Source organism: Prinia subflava, chromosome 2, assembly GCF_021018805.1.
Source record: "Prinia subflava isolate CZ2003 ecotype Zambia chromosome 2, Cam_Psub_1.2, whole genome shotgun sequence".
NCBI classification, from domain to species: Eukaryota; Metazoa; Chordata; class Aves; order Passeriformes; family Cisticolidae; genus Prinia; species Prinia subflava.
Genome location: NC_086248.1, coordinates 15659842 through 15685820, shown reverse-complemented (window position 1 = coordinate 15685820; position 25979 = coordinate 15659842). Strand labels below are relative to the sequence as shown.

Here is a 25979-nt window from a genome sequence, read left to right as displayed (position 1 = left end):
GGCTTTGGCTGAACTATTACTCTAATAGTACACACAAGTTTCCAGTACTTCTGTAACACTGATGAGTAAATTTTAATTTTTAATTCAACCAAATAACACACCAACCAAATCCAGAAATATACAGGTCACATCTCCAGTGCTGTCATGTATAAGTCATCCATGGAATGAAAAATCAGAGTCTAGATAAAGGCAGAAACATTTCTGTTGACTCTGGCATAGAAATGCATCCTCCAGATTTGGAAAACAAAGGCCAAGGCCACAAGGTCCCTTGGGAAGCATCTAGTAGGAGATGCACTGGGACACAAGCAAAGCTGTGCAGAGTTACCAGCACACGTGACTGCCAAAACAGCAGGAATACTGCTCCGGACAAGTGAGAGGTGTCCACTTCTCTGCAGCTCACAGCACTTCATTTAGAAATGTCTGCTTTGGCAATTTCATTTATCAAATGCATTTTTATATTTATTTAGTATTATATTAAAAATTATATTGTTTTAATGCATTCTAAAAAATATAATCTGGGAAGTACTTTAACCATAACAACATGAATTTAACATTTTTATCAAGTGAAGAAACAACATACTGCAAATAAAAAGAAATTTGGACACAATCCCAACATGACAAATTATTTTTTATTTTCTTTCTACTAGCAGACTCTAGCTTGAACAATTCTTCCTCAAAACCATGCAGAGATCACTGGACAGCACAAGTATTTGCTATAACACCATTCAGGTACATTACTTAGATGACAAAAAATATCTGCAAACACTGTACTTCAGAAATAAAGAAGCTGGAGTACAGCTTTGACAAGATTCCAAAAGGTATGCATTAGTTTTAAAATGGCAAACACTGCTTATTTTTCTTTTCAGAAGCAAATGATAAACACTGTACCAAGGAAAAACCATGCACAGCCACAAAGGCTTCATAAATTCAAACATCATATTCATACTTTATCCTTACAATATTTTAATGTGGTGGTTGCATCTACTGAGACCATCTATTCAGTGACAGCAAAATTGCGTACCTATAATAAATAACGGATCCACTAAGTCAATGATAAAGTATTACCTTATAAATAACTGCCAATTCCAGGGACACATCAAAACAACATTCCTTACAAACCTTACCACCGTTCTACCCAAAGTTCACAAATTTAACAGTAACTACTGAACATACAGAGAGCAAAAGCATACATATAGCCAAACAAGTACCTTAACACTCAAATTTCCACATATGTAATTTGTGTAGCACACATTAATTCATAAATTAATGCAAAGTTTGGTAAGGGTGTCACAGATTGTAATATTCAATGTTTGGGCATCTTGTACATCAAATGACAAGAATGGACAGTATTAACTTTACTTGTGAATATGGAGAATTAACGGAATGCTTAGATGGGATAAGTAATACATATCCCAAGAGAAAAGCAAAATCACCTTGTACTTTTCATAATTAAACCATACCTCTGTAAAATCTGCCCCGACCAAACCTTTGCACAGTGTTTTAACAAAGAACTGATTTGCCATGCTGATAACTACTGCTTTTGTATATGGGGAAGGTCTGAAGTAGTTTGCTTCTTGTAAAAATTACTCCTCCTTTCAGAGAAAATGACTGACAATAATCTAGGCCTTCTTTTACAATATTGAAAGCTTGAACTAGAGAGATTAATATAACCACAGACTGGCAAAGGATTCCAAGCTACAATTCATGAGCATACTCTTTTTAACCTGGCTGCTTCTCACAGGATACTCTCTCTCTCTTCTCCAAAACCAGCGCCCTCTGAGGCTGCAACGGTGTGGAGCTCCGATGAATCTTTTGAAAGCCTGGTATAGCTTGAACGCTGGCCTCGCTTGTGAGCAACCGTCTTCAGGTTCTCATTCTGAACTGCAGTGGAATTGGAGCCTGAGCCAGGGTGCAGGATAATTTGAGATGGATCTCTGATACCTTGTATTTCTTCAAAATTTTGATTACCTCGATTGCTTGGAGCACTGTTGTTATTTAAGGTGACTGTACTAGGGGTTCTGTTTAAATTATAGACTTTCTGGCAGGCTGGCCAGCTCTCTTCGGGGCTACTTGCTATCAGGCTGCTTTCAGAAGGGCTCTTCTTATCTTCTGAGCAAATAGACATGCGAACCACAGCTGGATCTTGAAGGCCACTAAGGCTGTGTGGAATTCCTCTTTTTGCACTGTGACTGTCATCTTCAAGCTCAATGAGATTTGCCTTTTCGAGCTGTGAATCATCTGCTCCTTCATTGTGGAGGGAATGATTTGGAGAACTTTCGTTGGATCTTACACCAGAGTCAGACGAATCTTTCTTATCCAAAAGGGCATCTGTCAAATACTCCTTTGCTTTGATGAAGGTTCTAATAGGTTCAGAACCATGTTCTGGAGATTTGGGCTGCTTCTCTATTTTGATATCTGTTTTCTTATCTTTACCTTCCTTGAGAAGCGGAGTATTATCTGATTCTTCAGTCCCTGATTCATCTTCATCACTGGGAAGTTTCTGATACCGGAGAGTAACTCCCTTAAGCTTTAAATCTGCAGCCTGGAAAATACTTGTTCTTTCCAAGGACTTCTTTCCTGGGAGAAGCTTGGAACCAGACTGATCAGATTTTTCATCTTCTTCAGTAATAGGATCCAAAGGAGATGCATCATTAGTAGAAACACCTGAAGTACTGTAATCAACATCATTTCTCTTCAGCAAAAAGGACTTTCTTCCATCATCTTGTTTCTGTTCAGCATCTTTTCCTTTTTCCTGTTCTGCACTGGAGTGCAGGGAGCCCCCTGACGTGCTCTGGCCCATATAGAAAGCACTTGAGCTATGAGGGGAAGACCTCCCACTTACTGTGGTAGAACTGGCACCTCCTTCTAACTGTGACATTTGAGCAATATACTCTCTATATGCATCTCTGTACTCTGCCTGCACCTTGTCTGTAAGCTTTGATATTTCAATACTAGAATCCTGGGAGTTAAGACTTGAAAGACTTGGAGTTCTACGAGTTTGTGACTGGAAAAAAAAAAGAAGAGAGAAAGGTAACAGTTAAATGAACTATTTATTTTTACTTTTATCAATCTTCTTAAATGAAATAACTCAGAGTATTAAATATGTACTTATTCATTTTGTTGCTGCAAATAAGATTATGCAAGTGAAACTGTAAACACTATAATTCAAATATGCTTACTATAAACATATATATGGAATCACACACACAAACTAAACTTAGAAAATGTTCTTATTGTTGGTTCCTATAATGGAAAATTTCCACAAAACAAGCATTTTATCCAGTGCATTTGAGACTAACTCTTTTGAGTATATAGCTATAAAAACTGGATTTGTATGTCAAGATGGGCTTTTCTAAGACATTTCACACATTCACAAAATTTGCATTTTATATTAGAAATACAGTAAGAATTCATCTAAATGTTGAACATCTCTCAAAAGACCCCCACCATACACACTTCAATATATCCTGGCAAAATTCCATTGCATACATCTGATTTCAGAAAAAGCAGTTTTCTGACAAACATAACCCTCTTCACTCTCATGTCTGCTTTTAGAATTCGGTTTTATTTCTCACTACCCTACTCTGATTTGATTGGTAACATATTAAACTAATTTCCCCAAGTGCAGTCTGTCTTGCCAATGATGATCCCTGATGAGTGATCTCTCCCTTATCCCTTATCATGTCCCACATATTTCCTAATTGTCCATTATATTTCCTCTCCCCTACCCAGCTGAGGAGGGCAGTGATAAAGAAGCTTTGGTGGGTACCTGGAATCCAGCCAGGGTCAACTCACCACAACAGAGAAGCTGCAGTACTAATCAGTATTGACTTAAAAAATTCTAACAGGTGAATTCTAATGTTTTCTTAAGGACAAAGTACCTTTCTCACTCCTTTGATTCAACTTCAGATAACTATATAGGCATCAGAAACACTATTTATTTGATGTATTTGACATCAAATATATCAAATGTGTAATGCCACTTTGGTCTAGAAAAAGCACACATTGATACTCCACGGAAACGGGCAGAATATCCTACAAACAGGCAGAATACAAGAATATCCTACAAACATACGCGAGCGTGCATGCACACACTCAGCAGTATCTGGGATAGAAATCTGTCTCTGGGATATATATCCCAAACCCACTATGACAATGTTGATTATTAAAAGTGTCACCTATAGTTAGGAATTTCGGGTGTCTTTTTATTTTGTTGCACCTTCAAGATTTTATCATTTACTTTTAGAGATGAAAAGGGTTCACTCCACTGGGTTGGTTGTTTCTTTTTTTATTTTTAATTCTAACTACTTCTTAGCCACCAACAGATTTGTCTTAAGGACAGACAAATGAAAACCCAACACTTCAGGTGGTCTCATAAGAAGCAGAAAAAAACTGACCACAACCTATGGCAGAAACCACAGCTGGAGAAGGATGTCAGTTCTGGAATCTATGAACAGGTTAGGCATTGTAAGGACAAGGATCTGATGTCATGGAGCACTCCAGTTGTCTATTTTCAAAAACCTAACAAATATATTTGTTGAATGAGCTAACCTCTGGTTAGCACATAGCTAAAATATTTAATACACAAAGCCTGAATAATACAAAGATACAGAAGCCTTGGAAGATACCACCCTAAGCTGGATGAGAAAACCATGATAGCTTTAGTTTTTTTGTCATGAAGAATGATTACTGGAACAGATGAATAATTTTCAGATGGCAAGGACTAAAGACTTCAAGTCAGAGCATGCTTAGAGTTTATGTCTCTGTAGAACTAGGCTTTACCAACACTGAGAACAGAAAGCATCTCAACTGTCCTAGAGATTTATTTCTTGACTTGTCTATATCCAAGACTGGAAAACCCCTCTTTTCCATACAGGTAAGCAAGCAGAATACATTTCTCTATTAAATACCTGCCAACTTAAGTTACTATGGCGTGGAGGAGCTTCATCAAGACCAATAGTGTTGAGTTCCTCAAAGCTGAAGTTCAGTGTGTAGGGAGCTTGGCCAGCGAGACCAGTCAGCTCAGTGTGGGGCAGCTCGGTGTTGTGGCCGGGACGGCGAGTGAGGTCGCTGTGAGGAATCGCAGCGGTGCCGTGCTCCGTCGCTCCACGGGCATCTTCCTGAGCAGCCTGATTTTCTGAATTTCTCATTTCAAGTATCTTAACATGCAAAGAGAGACAGTTTAAAGGTAATTACATAAATAGAAGAAGTTATAAAAATTGATAAACAAGAATTCCTTTAAAAATAGGGACAAGGAATCCACAGCTGTAAAAGTGTACCTGTATATGCAGTTTTGACCACGGAAAAGTACAAAGAAAAATAATTTAATAATTCTTTTGTATTTACAAATTATTCTTATTACTGCTTGAACTCTTGAAAGAACTCATATGCCACAAAAATACTTAAATTCTTGTAAAACTAGTAAGTGATACATTACACATTTTAAAGCAAAACCAAATGCTTTGTATCTAACAATGAATTTCATCATGTAATTCTCAGTGCTTTCAAGACTGACTTACAGTTGAGAGACATACTGTTATTTCAAGAAAGAAAACTGGCAATAGTCTAAAAATACTTTAGAGAAAACTCAGGTCTCTGCAATGTGTAACCCTCACTGTTAACAGCCTGGCTGCCCAATTCCTTGCACTTATTATTACGCATACTTTGAATTTCCTGGCTAACTTCAACAGCAGAACAGAGATTTAAAACAGAGTTCAGTTCTGACCATTTCATTAAAATAGGTAAATTTGAAAAGGGAACCCATACAGGAAAAAACAGATACCCTCAAAAAAGGAGGCAAAACTTCAGAGTTCACAATCAAGATGCAAATCCATAGGCAAACAGTTATTCCTTAGTGCTTAAGACATAAAGTCAAAGTAATAAAACAGCAGATGCATTCATGCCTTAAGACAGTACTTACAAACTTAAAGATGATGATAACAACAAAGCAACCAGAAAGAAAAAATATTCATATTCAAAAAGACTAATTTAGGATGACCTGAATGCTGAACAGAAGGTCTTACCATGCTCCTGAACAGGTGCCAGTCACCAAAATTCATATTCATTTCTTTTTTCAGTTCATCAATGTTGCACTGAGCCAAGACACGGCCATTTATATTTGCCTAGAACAATAAAACGAAATAATGTAAATTATGGATACAAGACTTACGGCATGCCAGTAACAGACTAAAAAGGTGGAGGTAAAGCTGGATGCAAACTACTAGTGAAATTTCCCAAAGCCACTATTAAGTCCAATTCTATATAATAACCGTTTTATAGAAGTATATTCAGTGATAATTGCTGATGTACAAGAAAGAGCTATGTGTCATGGAAAAAATGGAAATATTAAACCCATTAAAAATGTGTATATGAAAGGCAATACGATCGTGTCCTACATACAGACAAGGAAACAACACATAGATGGTGGAAAATTTCAGGGACAATAAGCCACATTAATCTGCTTCAATTTCTCCAACTCAGAATACAAATGGACTGCAGACACCCAAGCATTTGAAGATAATCTGAGAATGAAGTCCCAGGCAGCATCTGACCCCTGGCTTGAGGCATCTAAGATCAAGTAGTACCTTCATTAAGTTCTCTCTGTACATAAAACAAGCTTACATTCCTCCCATCATCAGAAATACCCAGGGACAGAAGATTAGACTTCTTTCCAATGTTCATCATCAGAGATCAACACAGAAGTGTTCAAACAACATCTATATTCTAGAAAGGTGATTCCTTACATTCGGCATGTTTGTATAGTGTTTAACTTCCAAAAGCACCAAATTCAACACAGAATCATTTTCATTACATAACAAAAGAGGTATTTTTATACCATGTATCAGTGTATGGACAGAATGTAAAAGAGGAATCATGTCTTAGGGATCTCAATGGTTTTGTTCCCATATCCCAGCAGATGGTCTTAGTAAAACCAGGAAAAAGACCAGGCTGAGCCATTTTCATCCTTCTTTTTTACAAGATATTCCTTGTAAAAATGCAAGAATACAAATAAGAGGAATCTCATTAGAGATAACTGATGAGCACATTCTTTTTGCACTCTGGAGCAACGGAAGCAACTGCAGCTTCACTTAATGACCTGCAATCTAACATCCTACTTCTTGCTTTAAGTAACTTTGCTGGAGCTTTCTATGATAAATCTGTCATAATACTCCTTGAATCAACATCCTTCCCCTGTTATTTAGATACGATAGGTTCCAGGACAAGGCGAGCTCAGCAAAAACACTGACTAATGACAACCTTCATATTTTCTCCTTCTTTGTAAAAAAGAGCACACAGAATGGTGACAAAAAAGTTAAAGAGCAAAAAATAATTCTGGATTTCTGTACCTATCGCAGAAAAGAGAAGAGGCAGAAAAACACAGTGACCTTTTTCTGAAGCAAATAGTGTGGACTGTGACAAAGAAATGGAACCATCTTCACCACTAACTTACAAGAGGAGAGATGTGCCAATTTCTCACAGAGAAAAAAGAAAGGGATATTGCTACCTAGATATAGAACACATTTGCAACCCTTTTTATTTTTTTATTACATGTGGCAATTTTGAAAACATTTTTCTTGCTTCTTTTCTCAGATTAACCAGTCTCATCAGCATTTATATTTCTGACTGTTTGTCCTTTTCAACAGCAAGCATTTTCTCTGAAAAACGAATGTATTGTATTAAAATGTCCTCCAAACTTGTCATGCACAGAACTTAGGGTCTTATTTTAACAACTGATGTGTTTAAATAAACATTTTCAAGAAAAGAGGCAACTAAATATTTTCCTTTCCTTGTGTATCTCCATGTTTAGGAACTAAACACATAAATGCAATTCAGCTGATACCTTTTTTATAGTTGCAGAGTACTGAGGCAGCATGCTCTGGTCCAGGCCATCTATCTGCTTTAGCTTCTCACACACGGCTTCCACACTCATTGTGCTCAGAGACACGTGGGATACTCCTGTGGCTGACCCTGTGCCTGCTCCTGCTCCCTGTAAATGAGAAAACGTGCACATGAGACTTGTTCCAGGACTCAGTACACCCAGAAATTCACAACACACACTAACACAAATCAAGCTGTGTTCAACTACATTTTAAAATTAAGAGATGAGAATAAAAATGCACAGGCATTTTTAATTACTATCAGAATATCTATATATTGGGAAACATTCATTTTATGTATTTATAGGAGAAAAAAACCCAGCATCTTGAGTTCTGCCTTTGTGACAAAATAACCTTCTTACATAATTTTAAGAAAAGAAACATAAAAATCAGAAATATTAAGTACAGATTAATCAATTTACAATGCTGTTTCACTCACAAGTTTTCCCCTAACTTTAGAAGTTAGTTTGGTTTTGAGGTTCTGCTCTGTAACACAAGAGTTGTCCTGTTAATGCTGCTAGTTTCTCAGCATTTCAAAGAAAGGGTGGAAAACAAATGCATCTGCAGGTAGACAGAATATTAAGGCAGTATGTCCTTTCAAAAAAAAAAACCACATAGGAAAAAAACCTGGATGGGAACTTACGCACAGTTACACTAGTGATTCCAAATTCCTAAAATTAAAATCAGAATCAGTTCTATCATTCAGAAAATATTTGTATGCTCTCTACTTGTGAGAGAGGTTGCATCCTCCCTTATTTCAGAACATGAAGTTTTGGGTTCAGCATTGTAGACTGTGCACCAAACAGCTCATTTTGGGAGGATGCAAAAGAGCTTCTAAGCTTCCGAGGTCACCATCACATGCACAAACCCTGGGATGTAAAAGTGCATTTTGACTATCCAGTTAATCAAGTTTTATTATATTTCTCAAATCACCAATGAAAACTGGTTCTGGAGTTGTAATATTGTCTCCCATTTTTATTTAATTACTTTGAAGGTGTTGAATCTTTCCGAGTTAATATAAATTACTAGATCCCAATATATTGCCTATGAAAACCAAGAGTTATTACAAAGAATTCCATTAACCTTATCTGAGTTATCTAAACCAGGATATTTACAAAGACTTCATTCAACTAGTAATTCCAAGGCAGCAATCCAAAACCCCATTATCTACTACCTCCGAGTTATTTCTGACTTACTGTTATCAAAGATATCCTGATCTGAGGAGCTTGGCACACTCCCCATCCAAGCTACTCTAAGTTTCAAAGTTTAGATGATATTACATGTAATTCCCCCAAAATTCTCCACTAGGTGTCCTTGAAATGGACTTAATCTGTGTAACTATCAGCTTCATTTGGGAACACTACTGGGAGTTGTGGGGAATTTGAATCTGGCAGTTCACACACCTTGAAATAGCTGGGTCACCAATCTTTGTTTCTTTAACCATTCCTAATTTTTTTAATGTCATGTCAAATGGATAATAAACAAACAACAGTTATATCCCATTTTCTGGGAAGGCAATCTACCAAAATTACTGCAGAAAAATTAAACATTTTAATTCCACTCCAGTCTAGGCACTCAGCTGGGGCTTGGTATTCCTTTAGAGGACATGCCAGCTACTTTTCAGATTCTGCAATGCCACTCTAATTAGGTGCCTGCAATACCTAATTAGTTATCATAAAGGCACATAAAGGACAAATTTTAGGTCTTGATTTTGCCTAATTTTTAGCACATTTTAAATCTGTATCATGTCAAGGATATAAGTCAACCATCAAAATGATGAAAATGACAGAATGAAGCTTCACCCGTAATCTAGTTATCATATACGACTTTTAGATACATCTTAAATTTTCCTCTTTAAGAAATCACTGTGGGTCTTTCTTCAGAATACCAGCTTTATCCATTATTTCCTCATAAACACACTATTTACTATTGGCATGAGTTAGATAATACATCAATAAAGACAACATACTAAGTTAATTCAAATCTTAATTATTTTTTGAAAGAAGGCTTATCAATTAAAATAAAAGAAACTGTTATAGCTAAAATTACATTGTGGCGCTACTAAAATAAATGATCCTTAAGCAACATGTGTTAGCAATTGCCTTTGTTCTCAGAATCTATTAAATACGTTATCTATGATATACCCAGAAATAAATGAAGAAAAGTTTTAAATGCTTCTCATTTGACAGATTCTCGTTCAGATCAAAATATTTTTCTAACAATCAAGGACAAGTAATTCTTTCTGCACGCGTTAACACCTTGTTTAGAAATTTTGCTTTGAGTGTATAAAAAGGATACATAAAAGCTGAAATATTTAGACTATTTTTGTTAAAGTGTGAACTGTTTGAAATACATGCACATTAATCCAAATCATTCTTTATGAAAAGCACTCTCTGAAGAATAAGTAATGTAATAGCTTTAGGGATATTGTCATCATGTAAGTGAATTAAAACTGTACTTAAACTGACACATTTTTCAGCCTTAGTGGTTTTGTTAGAGATGCTTACAGAACATTAGTCTGAAAAGTATTTGCCATGCAAAAGCTAAAAGCAGCTTGTCAAAACAAACCTCAAGGCTAGTAATGAGCATTAGTTTACAGACAGCCCAGCATGGAGCACCAGTATGAGAGCTTCTGGAATGACTCTGAAACAAGTGAATGTGAATTCACAGAAAGTGGCTGTACCTGTCTGTTTTTGTTTAACTCAGACTTACACAGCTTTGAGAAAAGGACAAAAAGAAACAGCTTAAGTGACATCACGAAGGTTGAACATACAGATAACATGCTTTGAAGTAAACAGAGGAAATCAGGGTTAGGATAGACACAGGATATTTTCATAATGTGATGAAACTTTTAAAATAGGTCTTAAAAATATACATTTAGGGTATGCTATACAAATACTATTTTTACGAGCAGACTATTCTGTTTTGCATTTGTAAAAAAAATACTTGCTATATTCTGTTTTGCATAAAGGTTTTAAATTATGTTTCTGACAGAAAATCCTCCTTTTAATGAAAAACATTCTCCTGCCATTTCAAGATCACATTATACTAAACAATGTACCTCAAATAACTTGTCAAACTTCTATCTAACCAAACCTGCCAACTCCCCTCGCCCCCATCCCCCTGAAAAAGCCCCAGAAACAAACCAGCACCACCCACAGAACAGAAAAGTTATTTCTTCTAAGCAAATATATTCAAAGCACAAAAATGCTACACAAAAGCACTGGAAAATCCATAAGAAAACTCCGATGCCATACACATTTTAATTCATGCTCAAACTTTTGAAAAGTACTTCCAGTTTGTTAAGAAGTACTCTGTGTTTATCTATACCACATGCTCTGGGCCACGTTAGTCTTCATTCAAAGCACACATACTACGTCTTAAGGGATTATATATTCAGTGCAGTATGAAAAAATGTATTTTAAAAAGTAATTACGTTGGAACAAGTTACTTCCTAAGAAGTCAAAATTAACAATGCAAACTAAAGCACAAAATCAAATTTATGACAGATAAGCACTGCTAATGCTAGCTTGATTCCTAATATAAAAAAGGGATTCTGTGAACCATTCCATGTTACCATTCCATGACTGGTAACACTGCAATCCACCTTCAAACTCTTCAAAAGGGCACTCTAGAAGTTTTTGAAGTTATTCAGAAATAAGCATTTGTACAGTAAAACCAGCAGAAATGCATGTTTGTCTCCATCACAGATGTCAAAGGCCAGCATCTTAAGACTATTTTCATTAGTGATTCAAGCTGATAACCTAAAATTTGCAATGCACCTTCATGCTGATACAACTAAATAGAAGGTATTTGGTCAACTTACCAGTTTGACATCTGTGTTTTGATCCATTCAGCAAAGAACAGTGAACTATGGTCTGAGATAGACAAGTCTTATCATCAGCAACAGAATCTCAGTACAGAAGGTGGCTGAAGCAAAATTTTTGATACAGGATGACTATACCCAAAATATTCCTGATTTCTACTAAGCTGACCTAGACTTATACAGATGTGATGATGGTCTGGAATTTCAGAACTTCCAACATCAGACTGACAAGAACAGCAGACCCATAACTAGATCACGTAAGAGCCTCCTAACAGCTCTGTCAACTCATGAAATAAACAGAAATTATGATCTGTATGAAAAAAAGAATTGTACTCCTGAGTAATCCTGTTTTTTCACCCTGTTATGACTCCAACATTCAAAACAATGATTAGTCTCTATTTTACACAGGAGTTGCAGCATTCTTGGCTCCTTGCCAGTTTAGTATGAAAGACAATTTTGATTCTACATGCTCCTCTTGTTTTCAATCACCAAACCAATTACACATCTTGGTGTTCATTAACTACTTTGTGCAGATTTTTTTAGTTTATTTAATTACTTTGCGTGCACCAAACCATTTAATAAGTTGGATCACTTATACAGTAGCAACGACCCATCAATTAAGAGCTACCTAAATAGCTGGATGAAATTATTGTACCCATCATCTACAGATAATTGTAGCACATAACACAAATATAATATTGTTTTCTTTCATAGAAAATTCAATAAAGTTGACAAAAGAAGTGGATTTAGAGTAGATGAAACCATGATAAAACATCACATACCATATCCTGACTAACAACCTTCTTGTCAAGTTCCCAAGAGACTTTAAAAAAAATTCAGAGTTTTAGATTTACACCATAGGTTAGACACTGCTAAGTCTTAGAAAATGTATGATCTGATATACTGCATTACAGACTCACAATAGTACAAATTAAATTAAAAAACAGATTTAACCAAATCTTCCATTATCATTATCTCCAAGGAAGGGGGTTTTTTTAATGCTTTAATTCCTGTATTTTCTTACTTAGAGGCAATAGGTTACTTAACTTATAGGAGTCTTTTAAACTGCTGTTTGAAGCTGCACCTAAATGTGCTCTAAGATATACACTCAGCAGCAAGCAGACGAGCACCCAGTTCCAGTTCTGCTGCTGGAACTCATTCACTACTTTGCCCCAAGACTAAATCCCACTTTTCCAGGCTTATGTCCCTTCTCACACTCACAGGGACACTCTTCAGCCATCACACTAATACTTTTGAAAAAGTCCTTAATTCTCCTTGCACTGACAAGTCTCAAAGGTTTGGGAAGAGAATGAGATATTGAGATAAAGAATCAAACACAAGGATGGCATTTCCAAAGGAAAAATTACTCTAAAGTCATCCCTTCACACAAGGTAGCAAATGACTTGGGAGAGAGAAATTTAGTGTACCTTTTCCATTGCACTGTATGTACATAGTTTCTCAGTGAAAGTTATGTACAGTTTGGAGTTTGTGTGGAGTTTGGTTTTTTTCATTGCACAATAGTAGAAAAACATTTTTGCAATGATATACTAAAAGAAAAAGTAAATGCAATCAAACTATAATTGTTGCCAACAACTATTGGCAGCAAATATTAAGAGAATCATGACAGTCACATTAAACTCTTTGTTTTGGTATAAATCACAATTACCATAATTAGAGTTAAAACATATACAAAAAAGATCAAATGCTAAGTATGAATACTGAGGATAAAACAAAACAAGACATAGAAAAGGTAACTGTTAACATTCTGACTCGAGAATAAGCTTATGACCAGCAATGTTTTATTCTTCCATTTCTATCAGAGCTGCCTTATACTGTGTTACCTGCAATAGTTTTATGTCACCAACTAAAGAAGTAGGGTTTGGGCGAGAGAGTTGATGGAAGCAGAAAAACACAATTACTTCTAAAACTTAAACACTGAATGACCAGCTTTCATTCTACACTCTGTTTAGCTACCACGACACTTTACTGAAAGCTCACCACAGCTACTGAGAAAGGCAAGGGGAAAACTACAGGGGAAAATAGAGTATGTCTTACAAGTGAAATATTAGCTTTGAAATTCATTCACGAACTACATTAGTTTTCAACTACTCTATTTGCCCACCAAAGCCACTGATGCAGTGTTAGTGAACTGCAGTTATGATTAATGCAGACTCATTACTGCTGAAAAAGCAATGAGATGCTAAAATTTCCACACCACATGACTACTCATTTACCATTGAGGGGTCTGTGGGTGAAGGAAGCCCCTCATCAGCATCCTCCTTGATAACATCCTAACAACAACAAAATATTATGGTTTGGGTAAAAATGATCAAGGGCTCAACAAAAATTATGAAGTAAACAGTGAATGAGAATAATCTCATAATAGTACATAATTCAATAGAAACACATTTATTTCTCTAAGTGATTAAAGATTTTACCATCTTTTAACAGCCTTGCTCATTGTATCAATACCCTAGAATTAACACGATCAACAAGTGAGGCTTTTACTTTTTTTTCTTTCCTTAGTTCATAATTCCATTTGAACAGCCATCTGTCAGTAAAATAAATACTGTTAAAAAGGAAATTTATTATTCTATAGGAAGTTAGAAAAGTCTGCTAGTTTTGCCCTTCTAATGGGTAAAGTTGAATTATATATACTTGCAAAAACATTTAAGATAAATGTATTTTGTTTTAGTTAAATATTAAAAATATTTCTTTTAACATTCTTTCAGATCTTCCAGTTTCTAGCATTCTTTACAACATTAAAGGATAGAATTTTATCTTCTCCAGATACAAAGAATTTGTATTATTTTAAAAAAATGAACATAAATTTACAAGTAGCACTCATTTTCTTATATCACTACATCTATTTTGGTACTACAGTTGGCATTTTCATTAATTTATTTTTTGCCAGTATCACAGGTCATTCTCCTCTAATCTTTATATGTGGATGCTAGAACTGGTTTTCCTCTGTAAGGAATTTCAAAAGTTAAAACAAAATACATTTACATTACATGTTAATAACATCTTTGCTTAAAATATTTCTAATATAAAGCTTATACTTGTCTAACAGAAAATTATCATTAATAACCTTCATTTTCATTACTCGCTATATTTATTGTCTAGGTTAGTATTTGAATTACCCTTCAAAATACTTACTAGGCCATTGTTCTGATCTCTGGACAAACTCGTTTTTAGTGGTGGACGTGAGATGAGATGAGAACTGCCAGGGTAATACCTTGGCATGTAAAGATATGGGGCAAAGAATGGCTATGGAAAAAAAAAGGTGTAACAAAAAAGGGACAAACAATTACACAAATCAAAATGTAATAATAAAATAAAAATCATTACAACAAAACACATCCTCAAGTTGAATTTCAGAAAGTAGAAAAGAGCAATTACTAAGAGCTTTCTTTAATTTTTGCATTGAACCATTGAACAGAATTCAATCAAAAGCTCTGGAGTGAGTTCTTCAAAATCCCTCAGCAAATGACCCCCTTTTCTTCCTCCGAGCCAATGGGTGCTCTGGTACAGTTTTCTGGAGGAACAGAGTCAGAATGGGTTTGGTAGCTACACTCTAACATCTGTTTGCAATATGGGAAAAGGATAATTTAACAATAATTCTGACAATTTCACTCTCTGACCTTCTAAACTAAAAATCAGATGCTCAGTAAAACTTTGAGGTATTCATAATAGCCAAGACAATTGTACTAAATAAACAAAAAATGTGATACATAACAGCATCACTAGAACTTCCCATATTTGTGGCACTCAATCTGGGGGGTTCCACAAACACTAGATTTTATAAACTTATGAATAGATGATTATAGCAGACAGTATTGCAGCTTTGTTTAGCTAGAAATACATTAATGCATATTGTTCAATACAAATACCATTTTAAGGGACAGTGTTAATTTAGACTTTAGGAAAAGCAGAATTAAAGCACTCATTCCTTTCATCTCATTGTCCAGTTCTTAATAAAACTTCCAAAATAAAATAAAACAAAATAAAATAAAAACAAGTAAAAAATAGCAAAACACCATAAAAACCTAAAAGAAATCTCAAAACAATGGCTGTATTACTAATTTCCGATCTTTCTATGTGTAGCATTTTCAAAATTGTATTATCCTGATACTTTAGAAAAGAACATATTATCTGATTTGTGTTTCTGCACATGACAGGATTCTGATTAGGCTACAGCACCAAATCCAGTATAGAGTAAATAATTCTCTGACTCAAGGGAGAATCTATGAGGAAGGAGTAAAATTTGTTGAAATATTCCACTTTAGATCTGCCAATAAGGACCTAAAAACTTCTGCATTCAGAAGCAGCTCTAAATGAACTGAGAAATTCATGCTTAATTTCTGAGTATATAATTTATGTAGACAACATATGCTACAGCTCCAAGTTCTTTATGAAAAATAAAAATGGTTCCATATTCTTAGCTGCTAGAGGTAGATTCTGAGCACTTTCACACAATTATCACAAAAATTTTATATGCTCTTCCAACATAGGAAGTTACCCAATATTCACTGTAACCATTAGTCTGAAGGGGGAAGTTTGGTTACCTAGCCTTTGTCTTATATATTATTTGGCTAGTATAGAATGATGCAGGAAAGTTCACTGAATTAGAACTATTCCACTGTCATAAGGCACCTTCTACAAATAATACAAAGGTTTTTTTAAAAGAGAGATTAATTTCCAGAAAACATCACAGAATAATTTAATGCCTCAGTCTTCCACTGATAGCTTAAACCATGTGGAAAACCCCCAAGCATGAAATGCTTAATGATCAAACTGCATTCAAGTGCCCGGCTCTCACTGCAGAGCCTCTTCTCTGAAACACACAGGGAGCTTGCTGCTTGCATGATACCAGCTACAAAGCAATGGAAAAATCTGTCCACTAAGGCAATTATCCCACAATCCTCTCATAACTTCTAATCAACCCCTCAGCACATTTCAGCTACTCCACTGTTTCCCAGCTGCGGGATTAATTCTCCATTACAGGCCAAGCACTACTTCATTTGAAGTACAATACAGGTTATCATGAAAACATGAGATCAATATAAATATATATTGGGCATGAACCAGTGCAGAATTGCTCTTCAGTTCTGCAGATAGCCTACAAAGCTTAATGGATGTAGCAAAACATCATTTTTTCCAGACATCAAAGAATTTTCTCCTCTTTTGTGAAGAAAAAAAAAAAAAAAAAAAAAAGTATTCATACCATATAATACCATAATTTCTTGTTCCTACCCAGGAAATCCCAATTAGACCTGCCTACTGCTCTGACCTTCCCTATAAGAAACATCATCTCCACAATGATCCATGACAGCAGCAATTTTGAGACGCTGAACTTGAATTCAGCTTTCAGCCAGGCCATTAGACAGTGGTACATGTCCAGTTTAGCCCTATACTGAGAGCCAGAGTGCTAAATTGAAAAGCTTCTAAATGGGACCATAATCTTCCCTTTACAGCTAACTAGAGGGAGAACTGGGTTTTAAACCAAAAACTAACAGATTACATCACAGGAAGTCCAAGGTCCGTAACATAGGAGAATCTAAAGAAAAAAGAAGAAACATACCTAATAAAAAAACCAAACATATTTTCCAAAAATAAAGAGTGTTTTCCCCAACAGCTCAAGGGGGTTTTCGTTTTCCTTTAGAATAAATGAATGCTTGAAGACAACAGGACAGGAACAATTTACTAGTCAGAATAAAGTACATATCCCCAGAACTGAGGATGTTTTTGAATAAAATCCGGCCATTTCCACATAAGTATCTGAATCCATTGTGTTGTGTCACACCAGCATCCAAGACCTCTCTCAGAAACTTCTACTGGGCAGAGTCTATTCTTCACTTGCTATTCTTTTTTTTAAACACCATTTTTACAAAAACCTGGGAAATTAAATATGACTGAAAATGCTGAAGGAAACAGTTTTTCAGGATTAATTTTCTACTTTTAAAAGCTTCTCATCACTTATCTCAGTATGTGGTGTTCATGACAGTTCCTTTATGAGTCCAAAGTAATGAATACAGTTCTCTGACAATATTTATTAAGTGACACACTAAAAACAATTATACTTTAGAAGGGCAGTATAAAATTCCAGTGAGAAAGGTCAAAATTGAAGTATTTTAGTCTTCAGCAGGCAAAAAAGTAAGCACATCTGTAACCCTTAACACAAATGAACAAATAAACTCTTTGTAAGAACAGCTTATGACTCACCAATAATTATTTCCCTAATGTTTATTGGAGCCAAAACCCCCATACACGTTTCAACAGTTTATCATCCCTGACTTTAAATCTTGTCATGTACAGTAACACAAAACAGGGCAAAACAGACACAAAAACAGGGTTTCCATGAATGAAAGTTTCCAATGAAACAGCTACTTGGACTAGTCTGAGTTGGTATCAGCATAAATATTCATGTGTCAAGCATTTATCCGTGTTGGACTACTTCAAAATATGTTATTTTATGTTATTTTCAACAAAACAACATACTGTCACTGTCTTGAAGGTATATAAGAATAATTTTAGAATAGATAACTTTAAAAGTTCTGGCCTACATATACTTTTTTTTTTGCCTTAAGTTAACAAACACTGATTTAGGAATAACTCAATTTATTTTTCAGCTTAATAGGTTATATGTTTATCTACAGTCAAATCTACTTAATGTTGAGGCTATTTCCTGTATATAGAAGTAAGCGATGACTTATATCAGCTCTCTGTGGTTTTTTCATTATAGTACTGCAGAAAAAAAAAAAAAGTGAAAAATAAAGTTTAAAAATACTGAACACATCCCACAAAACCAGAAAGCTTAGACTCTCTCTGACTATACAGTAAAGCACTTCATTCAATTTTCAGTGAGCCATTGCCGGGACTATGTTTTCTGAGGCCCACAAATAGCTCAAAAATGTATGTTTTATGCAATTCATGTTAATTCCTTTAAACTAGTACAACACCAGCTTAGGGAAAAGATCATGGAATAACTTTAAAAAGAGACAAAAGGGAAGACAGACATTCAGACATTATAATTTATCTCCCCACTTGAGTTTCTGTATGTTTTAACAAAAGTCACCAAAAAAATATGCGATCCCTTTCAACGTCTGTGAGCATGTGAACAACTGAGCACAGTTTATCCTCCACCCAAAAGAAAAAAGAAAACCAAACAGAAAAACCTGCAATACCCTACAACTGAGCAGTGTCTCAAAATTATTGTTTCCCCTTTGTAACTTGTTTTTCTGATGCCATTTACCATATTTTGTCCCCAGACAACAGTGACTAAACATTACTGCAAAATTTGTCAGCCTTTGGACTTTTCTCCACTCCTAAATAAAACTTGCATGGGCATTTTAATATTTAATAGATGACATCTGCAGCATTACCAGCCTAAATCAGAAGAATGTTAATTGGATCTCGATTATTTACCCGATTGTAAAACGGATGCTGAGGTCCTGTCATACCACTATAGTAACTGCTGTGAGGCTGTGGGGATAAAACTCCACTATTGAAAGGCCCATTGAAAGAGGTTGTGGAAGAGCAAGCTGAGGAAGGCTGACTGAACAGAGATGTTGTTCTAGCAGGTGCCTCATGCAAAGGCAAGGTGGGATAAGGAAGTCCTCCAATATTCATCTGATCTCTTGCAGCACGAACGTCTGAAAAATAAATTGGTAACAAGAATAAGATTTTACTTGAAGCGTTTGGAAATTTTTTTATTTGTTTGCCAACTCACTACAGTACATTTTTGTATGTTTAACTCCAATCAGAACTCATCAAGTAGAACATCAAGCAGGTCAAATTTCAGCTGGATTTGGTTGATTTCTCTTGATGATCATATCTACACAGGAGTCTTTAGGAAAGTTAGGATGGTTTATTACATAAACTTATGTAGCATACTAAATTTCTCTAAACATTTAGATGGTTTTTTTTGAATGTGGCATAAAGGAACCTAACAGTCATCTCCAAGAGAAGCTGCTCCAAGGCTGGTCTGTGCCATGGCAGAGTAACAAATTCCAGCACACAGGGGCCTCTTCTGATCCACTAGGGGCTGTCAATGCACTCACAGCAGGTGCTACAGAAACCTGGGTGTTGCCAAAGAACCAAGGGTCCCCAAAAAGCCTCAGCCCAGGGAGTTTGTGCAGTCAGGGGTGCAGGAAAGGTGTAGTCACCCTGCCCATGAGGTGAGCTCCCTTGGTGGTCATCATCCTCTCAGAAGGAGCTCAGATATGGCATCCACAAGGCACAAACCTACAGTCCTCTGCACTCACCAGAAATGTGACAACACAAACAGAGCTCCCATCTGGGTCTCAGGCTGTGGGGAGGGGCCAGAGCCTGTCACCAGTGTCAGATGGCAGTAGAAACAACAGCTGGGTGAGATATGACCAGGCAGACAACTCTGGTCCAGCCTGGTGGCAGAGTTAAGTAAGCAGAAAGATTAAGAAGCATGAGAGAGTCAGAGGAATCATGCTCTGGCCTCCCTGAGACAGAACAGCCACCAGAAAAAAGCTAAGATCCAGGGGACCCTGTATTCTCCCCACAACAGGCAAAAGGCACCTGTGCCAGGGGACATTCATGCTGGACATCAGCAAAAATTTCTCCACTGAAAGTCATATGGAGATCAGCCAGGAACTCCCGAGGTAACAGAAACCAACAGGAAACCACTGAAATACTTCAAAGGAATGAAAGGGTGTTCCTCTAAGAAGGTGACACAGCTGACAGCCCAGCTGAGGTGCCTCCACCCAGTGCACACAGAGCGGGCAGCTAGCAGGAGGAGCTGGAAGCTGCTAGAATGCTGTGACCTGGCTGCCATTCCAGAAACTTGGTGGATGTCCTATGACTGGAGTGCAACTATTGATGGCTGCAGGTTGTTCCAATGGGACAGGAGAGGAAGGAGGTGAGGAGAGGTTGCCCTCGACATCAAGAGATGGAGATTGCAAACTCTTAAAAACAGTAGCAAGGAGGACCCTAGGAACCAGCAGCCTGTCACAGCCTCACCTCTGTGCCTCTGAAGATCATGGAACAGATCCTCTGAGAAGTTCTGCTAAGGTACATGGAGGACAGAGGTGATTCAAGACAGGCAGCAACAGCTTCAACACAGGGCAATCCTGCCTGATCAACCCTGTGGCCTCCTGTGATGGAGTGACTGCAATCAGTGGACAAGGGAAGTGCTACAGATATCACCTATCTGGACTTCTACAAAGCTTTTCATGTAGTCCCCCACAATATCCTTCTCTCTACATTGGAGATGCATTTGATGGGAAGACTGTTACACAGATAAGAAATTGGGTGTGGACAATTGCATCCAGAGGGTAGTGGTCAATGGCTTAGAGTCCCAACAGACATCAGTGACAAGTGGTGTCCCTCAGGTCTGTACTGGAACCAGTTATTCAGGATGAATGCATCCTCAGCCCGTCTGCAGATGACACCAAGCTGAGTGGTGCAGTGACACTTGAGGGATGGGATGCCATCCAGAGGGACCTGGACAAGCTCAAGAAGGGGACCTATGGGAATCTCAGGAGGTTTAATAAGATCACTTGGGTTGGGTCAACCCTCAGTAACACTACATGCTGGGGGATGAACAAATGCAGAGGAACCCTGCTGAAAAGGATTTGGGGGTGCTGGTAGATGAGAGGCTGGGCTTGGCCCAGCCATGTGCCCTTGTACCTCAAAAAGCCAAAAGTGTCCTGGGCTGCATCCAAAGCAGTGTGGGCAGCAGGTCAGGGAGTGGATTCTGCCTCTCTGCTCTGCTCTGGTGAGACCCCACCTGCAGGGCTGCATCAGCTCTGGGGTCCCCAGCAGAGGAAAGACATCAATGTATTTGAGCAACTTCAGAGGAGGCCACAAAGATGACTGATGAGGCATGGAACACGTCTCCCATGAAGAAAGGCTGAGAGAATTGGGATTTTTCAGAGAAGACTTTGGGGTGACCTAATTGCTGCCTTCCAGCACCCAGAGAGAGCCTACAAGAAAGGCGGAGAAAAACTATTTACAGGGACATGTAGTGACAAGGGGGAATGGCTTCAAACCAGAGAGTAGGCTTAGGTTAGATGTTAGGAAGAAATTCTTTACCATGACAGTGGCGAGGTACTGGAGCAGGTTGACCAGAGAACTTACAGATGCCCCAACACTGGAAGGGATCAAGATCAGGTTGAATGGGGTTCTGAGTAACCTGGTATAGTGAAAGGTGTCCCTGCACATGGCAGGGGGTTTGGAACTAGATCATCTTTAAGGTCCCTTCCAACCTAAGCCATTACAAGTGTCTAAGGAACAACTCTCCTAGGAGGAAAGGCTGACAAAGTTGGGGTTCTTCAGCCTGGAGAAGACTTTGTTTCACTGACTTCATTTCTACAGGATTTTGGATGTATTTTCAAAATTGTTAACAAAGATCTGAAGTCAACTTGCATCTCTTCTACTAAAATAGTGTTGTGTGTGTTGGTTTCCTCCATCTCCTAAAGTGTAATGCAAAGAAAGAACAGTGGACTTCACCCTCCAAAAGAGAAGTTTTAGTCTAGGATGGTCTGGCTGTTACAGCAAAACTATTAAGTGAAACTGAATGGCCTCTTACTGAATTCAAATCAGACAAACTGAAGGTATGATTTGATGAGAAAATGAGTGTTCCATGTGACATGCCAAGTAGCTCCACTTACAATAAATAATAGATTTGTCATTTTCCATTTATTTGAAAGCATACTTGCCTGCAATGATTTCTCGTAGCTTGGGATCCAAGTTCACTGTACAAGGCAAAAAGGTTCTTACATCACGTGCAACAAGGACAGGTGCTCGTGAGGATAAAAATACTTCAAAGTTCCGTATATCTCCATCAATTTCAAGTAGAGGTTCAACATCTTTAGTTGTGGGAATATTCTTTGAAATTCTGGGGGGTGAAATTAGATACATCATAAACCATATTCATTAGAGTATGACTTCAGTTTATAAAGTAATATTCTAGGGTGAAATACTAGGACACTTGCATCCATCCTCTCTGTTCTCTGAAAAATAAGAGAACCCATAAAGAGCTGCACTGTCTGCAGAAAGATCAATGTAACATTTTCTAATATGCAAAAATCCTCAAACTGCTGAACAATCTGATCTAATGGTATGCTTCAGAGAAATGTCAAAGAAATCATACATCAATAATGTCAAATACAAAGTAAGGGGAAGTTAACATTCGTGAACTTATTTAACCCCAAGTATCTATTCAAATTCCTACACCCAATTCAGAAATTCCATGGGAAAAATAATCTCATTTTTAAACTAACTTTTTGTAACAGGAACAGCCATCTTAGAAGCTGATCAAAATCTAACTGTGTATCCATTGTAAAAAGGGGGCAAACAAACACCTGCTTTCAAGCAATTCACCTTCTAAGAAAAAGCCACAAACAAATGAAAACAACAAAACTGTGAGACGTGATCAATGTAATGGGCTGTTCATGCATTATGAGTTGTCAAGCAACAGTGGGGGTTTTGTGAGCTCTAGTATAAAGGGGAGTTTCAGGAAGGAACAAGTAGAAGGATTAAATGTTAGTCTTGTGGAAGTTTACGAAAAGCTCCTACCAAGCAAGTGGTGGAGGCTGACATTGTTCAGGTTCCTATAAGATGGACCTATCTTATTTGATGTTTCATTGCATAGTACTGATGAAGGCATCAGTGCTGGTATCTCATATCAAATGAGGAATGATAGTCTAAATTAAAGATTACTAAAATGAAAAAGTACTTCTTACATCCAGCATAATAAAAATGTAAACAGTGAAAGAATGCACTGAGAATGGTGAACATAGTTACAGTAATGGCTATAAAGTGACTGTGACACCCCTCCACATGGATACCAGTGAAGTAACCACACTGTACATAAAGAAGGCCACTTTATATAAATACAAAATTAATTATTATTTTTAATAGCTCTTTTCAAAGGCATGTTAGGACTACAACTCCATGATAAAGGGGAACAGCATAGATACATTGGCTGCTCTGTGAGCTGCTGTAACTTGCTTAAAAGAAGAAGATAGCATAGAACAAAGAAAGTGTAAGCGACTTTCTGACTACTGGACAATTTCTCTGATTACTGGACAATTAAAAGAGCTAAGGTAACTACCAATACTGTCATGGGGGAAATGAGTGCACTGATGCATGGATGGGAAGGGAGAAAGGAGACTCATGCACACTCAGTAAATCATCAGTACACCCAGGAATCTCTTACATGAAGTAAATTCAAACTCACATTGTGTCTTTGAAAAGAAAAAAACAAACACTTAAAAGAAACTCCCAACTGGTTGTAACTGAATTGTATTTTTAATAGAACTAATGAACTAAATCTACCATTAGCTGAACAATCGTATCCTATTTCACAATTTGTTTGCTTTTTAAAACCAGACAAATCTTTTTTAATCTTTATTTTTAGATCTTCCATAGAGAGAATTTTATGTACCATGGGATTATTCCAGAGACAAAAGTGGCAGATTTACACAGAATACTTAGCATTTAATGTTAAGAAAAATAAAATAATTGAAAATCAATGCTACATGCTTGAAGTAAGTGCAACTCCATTGCATTAAAAATGTATTTCAGCTGTGTTAATCTTTTAATCTGATATTTTATGACATTCTTGCCATATACTAGGAGTGGAATTAACAAATTCCTATAAATTTTACCAGAAAACAATGGACCATGTACCTAACAGACAAAGGATACTGCCATATCATGCTGTCATAAACAGTGTCTGTGAATAACTTCATTCACAGTGAGAGATTACTTTATAGTACAGGAAAAATGTAACAAATATAAAGCAGAAAAGCAAGTGTAGCTTATTCTAACAAAGGTTCTGATTCTGCAAATCATTATGAGACATTGTCCAGATAGCAGCTGGATTATCCATTTTAGGGAAGCTCAGTGTATGTAAGACTTCAGAGTCTCCAGCCTTAAGAGAATAAAAGGTGGTGCTTTTGTGAGAAGACAAATGTGACACTCAAAGGTTGCAATTTCAAATAATGGGAACAGTTCATTCTCTGTTAGAGTTTAAAGAAATCTAACATAAGCTGAAAGTAGTCCTAACCTCAGGGAGTGAAGGGCCAAAATTAAAAATAAGAACATTGGTAGTATGAAAGTAAAACTTCTATACTCCACAGAATCTGAGAAATTCATAATTTACACTAATATTTAGCTAGTACCTTAGGTTGTTCTATTTAGCCTTATATAAAACTACAACTAAACTGGCTGTAAATGTGTATGCTTTAAATCAAACATCAGATGGTAAAAAACCCCAAGATTCTTAATGCAGACTTTTCTTACATATATTCATTATATATATTTACTGTTAGTATACAGTATACACAGTATATACAGGAGTTCAACACTGGAAAAGTAAAAATTAAATCACTTTTCAAGTCAGGAACTGAAGAGTTAAGGAGTGGCCTACTTCAACACTTCAATCTACAAAACAAAAAGCCAAAAGGGAATGTGACATAGATTTAAATAAAACACACAGCTGATGAATCACATGAAACAAATTAGCTGATTTTTAATGCCAGCTCTACTTAAGTCTGAATGCGAACAGTGTTCCGAATACGATGAACAAAGCTACTGTTCAGAAGCCAATAGCCCACTGCTGGTGTGCAGATTGAAGTCTCTATTCTAACCTCCTGAGCTCAATGTCTTAAACTACGCCTTTGAAAGAAATATTTATGTAAATGATAATCTTTTGGCAAAGAGCCACAAAAACCATACGTGCCTGCACTTCTCAGATAAAAAAATAAAAGGTTAGCATTTAAAGCACTTTAGGAGTTACTTTTTCTAAAATATAAGCACGCAGATCTAAAAATAAAGCACTGTGAACACACTATTCTCATTTTGGAGCTAGATTCCTGAGGCAAAAGAATTATTTTTTAAATCAAAAACATCAAAAGTGTCCATGTTACAGACTGTCTGTTTCCAGGATAAACTACTTGAATTTAGAAGGAATGAAGCTAAAACAAAACATTTCATTGATTGAAGTTAACCTTAAAAATTCATTCCACTACTCTTCACATCTCTTTCCCATGAGCAGCTGAAACTAAAAACTGCTTTCACTGTGGAGTAAATTATATTGCAACAATGATGAATTATTTCTGGCTTTCTCCTCAAATACACATAACTTAGTGTAAGTACACAGAGGTACATCATCTTATCTTTCATTCAAGAGACTGTAAATTAGATTCAAATTTGTTCGAATGATGTTCACCTTGTACTTCCATGACAGACTTAAAAAATAACCATTATGGTCTAACAGTGTGTCCAGCACTGAA

General features: G+C 36.7%; 1 protein-coding gene across 3 annotated transcripts in view; it reads right to left on the bottom strand.

Moving 5' to 3' along the window:
- Nucleotides 1-610: 610 nt before the first annotated feature.
- The window catches only part of KIDINS220 (kinase D interacting substrate 220), a 75098-nt gene continuing 49729 nt past the window's right edge, over nucleotides 611-25979 (bottom strand). For all 3 annotated transcript variants that reach the window (XM_063425186.1, XM_063425199.1, XM_063425191.1), the window contains 7 exons: nucleotides 22398-22576; nucleotides 19132-19358; nucleotides 14863-14973; nucleotides 7841-7987; nucleotides 6024-6122; nucleotides 4911-5159; nucleotides 611-3004 (listed from right to left, as the gene is read on the bottom strand). In XM_063425186.1, the coding sequence (XP_063281256.1) occupies nucleotides 1736-3004; nucleotides 4911-5159; nucleotides 6024-6122; nucleotides 7841-7987; nucleotides 14863-14973; nucleotides 19132-19358; nucleotides 22398-22576 (2281 nt within the window). In that variant the 3' untranslated portion in view covers nucleotides 611-1735. The remainder of the gene's footprint in view (nucleotides 3005-4910; nucleotides 5160-6023; nucleotides 6123-7840; nucleotides 7988-14862; nucleotides 14974-19131; nucleotides 19359-22397; nucleotides 22577-25979) is intronic.